Raw genomic sequence first — 7,330 nt, forward strand, 5'->3', positions numbered from 1 at the left:
AAGGAAGGAAGGAAGGAAGAAAGGAAGGAAGGAAGGAAATGCTGGCAAAATTTCTGTTTCATATTAAAGTTATTATCAATGCTAAAACAGAAAAAATATCAAACAGACATCAAAGGATCATATGTCCTACATTTCAGACAAGATCGGGCGCGTTCAGGGAGGTATGGCCGTGGACTATCCTACATTTCAAAGCACATGAGAACACTGGTAAAATCATCTATAGGTGTCCTTAAAGGAATGAAAGTGCTCTTTATGGACGAGTGAGGAACTAGTATCATTATTTCATCAGTTTCAAAGCCTAACTTTTTTATTCCAAAGGGAGATATGGCCAAATAATTCCAGACAAATAATGATCGTTACAGACACAAAAAGCTAGAGTCTGTTCAAATCTAAAGCAGCACTGGTTGGAAGACAGGCAAAGGAATCTATAACTCAAGTCCACTCTCTACACCATCTGGTGCATGCACCTTTCCTAAGATGTCAGCACATGTCTACTCATAATAGATAGGGCATCAATAACAAACCAAAAGAATAATTCTGTCCAAGTCCAGTTTGCTGAGCTAAAGAGTCTATTGACTTCACTTACTAGAGGATGGGTGTGTGAAGTTACTTACAGGAATGTGAGTGGCCCCACAACACCAGAAACTCCCACTAAACATGGATAATGACTTCCTCCCTGATTTACAGAGAGCTCCACCCACACACACTTTGTTAGCCTCTCCTCTATACACTCCAGCAGTTGAAGACCACATCATCTGGTAGAATTACACACATATAGGAGAGGAAAACAGAGGGCTGGCTGACATCTCAGGGGAGGGGCTAACACCCTTCCTGCCTCCTCCTCCTATGAGAGAATGTCGTCACACGGCAGTGTGGGGAGGGTCACTTGTGGATCATCACAGCTGCTCTAAGTGGTTAGTGGCTTTATGCTCAGGACAGCAACCACAGCCCCATTCTTTTGGGAATAAGATGGCCGCAAACAAAGTGGTTCCAGTCTATTAATTAAGTAAATCATCAACATGTTCAACTTCTACCTAAGCATTTTCTAAAATTATTAAATTGATATAATTTGTTTGTTCACAGGTAATCACACAATAAGCCAGTGGGTTCATCACTAAATACACAAGGAAAAAAATCTTGCTCTTGTACTTCTAGAAAAGGTTAGACGCTGTGGGGCACAACTTTGATCCCAGCAGTAGGGAGGCAGAGGCAGGAGGATCCCTGTGAGCTTCAGGTCAGCCAGGGCTACATAATGAAACCCGTAAGAAAAAAAAAAAGAAAGAAAAGTAGAAAACCTGTAGCAGCAGTGCTCCAAACAACACAGAATACAGAAGAGTGGCTAAAATACACATACTAGTTAACTGTGTAACAACAGAAACTATCACAAAGGTTGAGGATCCTTAACATGAAAAGAAATGCTCCAAAATGTGAAACTTTATTAGTGCCCAAAGTCACACCACGGTGAAAAATTCCACACTCAAGCTCATGTAACAAGTTACTGTCAAAATGCAAAGGCGCTAAAAATATTGCTTGAAACTATCTTCAAATTGTATGTATATGGGATCTATCAAACATAAATGACCTTCATGCTTGGACCTGGGCCCCAGCACCAAAGGGAGCTTATTATAATACAAGCAGATAATAAAAAAAATTATGTAAAATTCATTTAATGGTTATTTCCAACAAGATGCCAAACCTCTAAAGATATGTAATCGAGTGAAAAAATAATCACATTCACGGTATTGATAAAGCTCAATGTATTAGTAAATCATTTCTTTAGAAATACATACATATATAATAAAACGATGCTCAAGAAAGCAAAAACCAAGTAAATGATATTATTGAAGATAACTGAGTCTCTACAAATAGGGACTGCAATGGATCAGCTAGTCTCGGGAATAGCTCAATAGCACTGGTGATATTCTAGCTCTCTATTAATTTAGTTTGTTCTTTGCCAGTTCCATACAGGAATGTGGTGCACTCTGGCTCTCGCCTCCCAAACCCCTTCCTCTTCCTCTTCATATCCCATCCCAACCAATGGCCATCCTCCCTACAGGTCCCTTTCCCATATTCATGCCATGCTTTGCTTTGTTCAATGAACCAATGAATTCAACTGGAGCCACACATTTGAGTATAGGTATGGAACTATTCAATTCAGCCAATAAATATTCCCAATCTCCCAGATTCCTTCAGTAGCCAATAGTTCAGCAGGGAAGGCAATAATGGCTATTCTTAGTTATCAACTTGAGTACATATGGAATTAACTAAGACCCAAAACTGGGGCACAACTATGAAGGATTTTTGCTTAATTTGAAGTGGGAAGACCTACCTCTAATCTAGATCTCTGAGGTAGGAAGACACACATTTAATACAGATCTTGAGGAGTGCACACACATCTTTAAAGCAGACCTTTTAAACTAGAAAAACTCACCTCTAATCTGGGCCATCCCTTCTGCTGGAAGCTGATACAAGGACATGGAAGAGGAAGCTTTTGCTCTTTGCCCTCGTCTCACTAGCAAGTCCATTCCTTCACTGCCATTAGAGTCTACTTCAGGATTACAGTCTATACTGAACCAGCCGAGAAATCCAGCCTCCTGGACTGAGAAACTACAAGATTCTTGGACTTTCTGTTCATAGCCAGCCATCGTTAAACTAACTGAACCACAGACTGTATGTCGTTCTAGAAAATTCTCTTTCTCTATATATTGAGAGATTCATTCTATAAGTTCCGTAACTCTAGAGAACCATCACTAACACAGAAAGGTACGTACCCCACAAGTCCCTCACAATTCATGACTATTTAATATCCAAGATAGTCTATCCTGCGCAGGAGACCAATGGCACTCTTGACACTAGGACTCTCGCCACCACTTCATCTGTGCCTGACATTTATTAGGCACATCTTCTCAGAGACCATGTTTCCTACTTTATTTTTTTCCCCAATAATAGACTTTCTCCCAATAACAGGGCTTAATGTGGGAGCTCACACGTGTGTATCCCCGGCACCTGAGAGGTGAGGCAGAAGGAAGGTAAGAGTACAAAACTAGGCTGTCCTCCATGCTGCTTAATTCCGGTCAGCAAGAGTGACGGCAGCATCATCACTGTCAAGAATCACTAGAGTCCAAGGGCAAGTGAAGGTGTTGCTGAGATTGTCAGTTGCCTCTATGATCCTCAACACACAAGCATCATGCTGACGTGAAAGATACGCCCACAAGTGCTCACAGGAGTATATGCAAATTCCCAGGGCCCTATTTTCTGGGGTGTGAAATCCTGCTAAAATAGATAACCAATAATGGCTGTAATTCATTTCTTGCCTAACATGTGTCAAATAAAAACACAAATTATTTTCTCCACTGTATCTCATTTAGATCTCACAGCAGGCCTAGGTGGCAGAGGCCATATTATGTAAGACAGATTTGAGCCACATCGTCTGAGTTCAAATCCCAATTCTGATATTTATTAGTTGTGTAACTTTAATCAACTCATTTAAGCTCCCAGTGTCATTTCCCTGATTATTTAATAAATACAATTGTACTTAGAGTTGTGAGAATTATATTAAGCACACAGATCAAGGGTTTATAAAGTAAAAGAATGCTATGCAAGCTCTCACTCCCATTTTGCAAAGAGAAAACCACTGTTTGAGAGGAGCACCATTTGTGTAAGGTTGACTAACGTTGGAGAGGAGCGCCATTTGTGTAAGGTTGATGAAAAAGAGCTAATTAGACTTAAGTTGTTCAAGTTCAAAGCTTGCATTTCAGATTTCACATCTCACATACCCCACCCCACAGAAGCGTTTATTCTTCTGTGTGTGTGTGTGTGTGTGTGTGCGCGCGCGCGCGCGCAGACCTGTGAGCATGTGCCACAGCATACTTGTGGAGGTCAGAGGACAGCTTGCAGGAGTGAATTTCTCCTCCCACTGGGTTCTGAGATTCAAACTCAGGTTGCCCAGCTCGGCAGTGAGCACTTTTACCTACTGAGCCATCTTACCAGCTCTCTACAAAAGCTTTTTGACACCTTCAGCCTTAAGACTTTCCCTAACACAGGTTTACATCAAATTTAGCATTCGCATTAAATGCTGTTCTGCCCATTAGTCCTGCTTCTATTATTTTTATGACATTAATAATATGTTTCATCCTTTATTAGAATTTGGAAGTCACTGTTATTTCTGTACATTATATTTCCATAAAATCCCCACTCTCCCTATTCGTATTTTTAGTGCAGCACATTCTTAAAAGCACTTCCACCTTTAATTGGCTGGGAGCTGCATTACTCTATAGAAGGCAAGCATTATGCGGTGCTGTGTGATGCCTGTGGTGTATTTCACATTAACGCTTCAACCAGCAGTATTTTTAGGACAGCCTCAAGAAAACATGAGTCATACTTAAAAGCATGCCAGAAATAGAACAAGATTTAAGACTGCACATTACGAACATCTGCAAAATAAACTGCCAAACTGCCATGCATAACATAATATAAACAGGTCCTGTGCATGAGAGAAACCCCTAGCTTTGACTTCAGGCACAAGATGCCACTACCTTCTGGGAATCCACTAAGACAGTATCACGGAGCTTGATCTTACTGTCTAGGCTGTCCTACCCTGTAAAGATAAAACATCTGGGTCACGATGGCTGCATTTCTAACTAAAGTCTTATCCCATGGCTTTCTACAAATAAAATCATAACTACTTCTGACTGTGCTGTCATATTCAAGAACTTCATGCTCTAAACTATGATTTTTTCTCCCCATATAGAAGCCAAGTCATCATCGATATAAAGACTTAAAACTAAAATTAAGCACAGTTCCAATTCCCTCAAAATAAATCCTTGAAAACTATTGATTTTTTTTTTGTATTCTAAGAAACAACATAATACAGTGAAAACACAAAGTATCTGCAGCCAAACAGTTCTAGCTGGAGTTAATCATCCTGTCCTCAGCGGCCATGGACAGGCATTTAGTCCATTCTGTGTTTAAGTTTTCTCATTTTCCAAAAAAGTTAATATTTGTCAGCTATGACCACCATGGGCACTACAGCTATGAGAATACCTTGTTTAGTCTTGTTTAAGTCTGTCCTCACCAGCAAAGCCCTGTCTCTGCTGTATGCCTGGACAAACACAGTGCAGACTAGGTGCAGACTAAGTGTAGGCTATGTGCAGAGTAGGTGCAGGCTAGGTGCAGGCCAGGTGCAGGCCAGGTGCAAACCAGGTGCAGATCAGGTGCAGACCAGGTGAAGACCAGGTACACACTAGGTGCAGGCTAGGTGCAGGCCAGGTGCAGGCCAGGTGCAGGCTAGGTGCAGGCCAGGTGCAGGCTAGGTGCAGAACAGGTGCACACTAGGTGCAGGCTAGGTGCAGGCCAGGTGGAGACCAGGTGCAGGCCAGGTGCAGACCAGGTGAAGACCAGGTGCAGACCAGGTGCAGGCTAGGAGCAGGCCAGGTGCAGTCTAGGTGCAGGCCAGGTGCAGACTAGATGGACACTCAAATCACCTGCTGGGCCAAGAGTGCACTCTGAAGAAATTACAGAGAACGGGCACAGAACTTACCCCCAAGCTAACTCTCAGAGGCTGTGTCAGGGATTTCCCAAGGACATTTCATTTTACTCACCTCAATCACCCCATGAAAATTACACAGATGGTTGCAGAGCCTGGGAGTCAGTTCCCAGCACCCACATGGTGACAGACAACCAACTGTAACTATAGTTCCATGAGATCTGACACCCTTTTCTGACATTCATGGGCACCAGGCATGCATGCAGTACACACAAACATACATTCAGACAAAATATTTACAAAAAAAAATTACTCGGAAGGATCTAAACCCAGGCTACCAGGAGTCTGGTCATTCTCCAATATACTTAGGGGGTGTAAAGAAAGCACAGTGGCCCTCCTCACTGCAAGTGAATACGCTACTAAAATGTCACCTACCTACTTGCTTCAATCTGTTCCTGGAGGTAATGACAGCAGAGTGAAGACATGGAGGTGGGGGACACAAAGTGATGTGTTCAAAGCCCAAGTCTTCATTATTTGCAACATAGTTTTGTGGACTAAATGGGTAAAACCTAAAATCACTCACACAGCTCTATTTGTGAGGATCTAGTATATGCTGAGCATCAAGAATACAAAGATGAGGATAGCAAGGTCCTTCCTTCAAGACGCCAAAGAGAAACAATATGTCTAGAAAACCTCAGTGTATAAAGCCCCCGAGGTGAGCTGATGAGTCTTCAGCAAACACGGCTGCAACCACAACTAGCTGAAAGGGGAACACCGGCATGAGTGTTCAGCCCAGATGAGGTTTTTCTTAAAATTAGAAAAACCCATCAACATAGATTAAGTAAATTACAGCATATCCAATATGAGTAAGTGTCACACTGTGCCTGTGTGTGAGGGGAATGCATAAGCACTAGAATTTACATAGAAATACAAAGAGGAGATATCCCTGGAACTATGAAAATGGCAACAGGGTGAGAATGTGATATACCTATTATGTTGTCTTAACATTTTAACCAAATAAGTAAATTATATTAATTTATAATTTATGTTTTAAAGTCAAGCTTTAGAAAATATTTAATATAAGACCATTTTCATAACATATTCTTTTATGAACATGGGCACAAAATATATGAAGTATATTTTCTTTTTTGTACTTTTCACAGGTGCACGAAACAATGGCTCTCGTTAGTAACACTTCCCTACACGTGTATCATCGTCTACACCTGCTGTCTCCACATCCTTCTTTCCTCCTCTTGCCTGCCATCTTCCTCCAACCACGTGATCCCCTTCAGCTTTCTCACCACATTTCTGTGAACACAGGCGTATATAAATCTCGATTCTGCACATGGCAAAGGCCGTGCTGCTGGGATCAACACAGTATGGTACTGGTGCAAACGCAAACTGCAGTCCAGCACAACAAAATAAAGAGCACAGAAATAAATCTGTTTAACTATAACTATGGAGACGGGGTACCAAGAGGACATGATGGGGGAAGATAATCTTTTCAACAAATGATTCTGGGAAAACTATTTCCACATGCCAAGGATGAAATTAGAGCATTATCTCACAGCCTATACAAAATCAGCTTAAAACTAATAAAGAACCAAAAGCCACAAAAACAAGAGAACATGGTGGGAATCTATTGAATTGGCCTTGGCAATGACTTTTGGGGTGTCATACCAAAGCTCTGGCTACAAAAGCAAAAATAAATAAACAGGCCTATATGTACGTAAGTGCTTCTAAATGGAAAAAAATAAAAACACAGAATGAAAGGTACCCTACAGAGTGGGGGACTGTACAAGGTGAGGGAGAGTATAGTTCATATATTTCCTTTTTTCTTTTTTT

General features: G+C 41.4%; 1 protein-coding gene across 1 annotated transcript in view; it reads right to left on the reverse strand.

Annotated features, from left to right (window-relative positions):
* Vwa8 (von Willebrand factor A domain containing 8) overlaps positions 1-7,330 on the reverse strand; it is a 317,895-nt gene that overhangs the window by 273,772 nt on the left and 36,793 nt on the right. Inside the window, exon 4 of the mRNA XM_005370880.3 lies at positions 6,689-6,886. Coding sequence (XP_005370937.1) covers positions 6,689-6,886 — 198 coding nt within the window. The remainder of the gene's footprint in view (positions 1-6,688; positions 6,887-7,330) is intronic.

Source organism: Microtus ochrogaster, unplaced genomic scaffold, assembly GCF_000317375.1.
Source record: "Microtus ochrogaster isolate Prairie Vole_2 unplaced genomic scaffold, MicOch1.0 UNK88, whole genome shotgun sequence".
In the NCBI taxonomy this organism is placed as follows: domain Eukaryota; kingdom Metazoa; phylum Chordata; class Mammalia; order Rodentia; family Cricetidae; genus Microtus; species Microtus ochrogaster.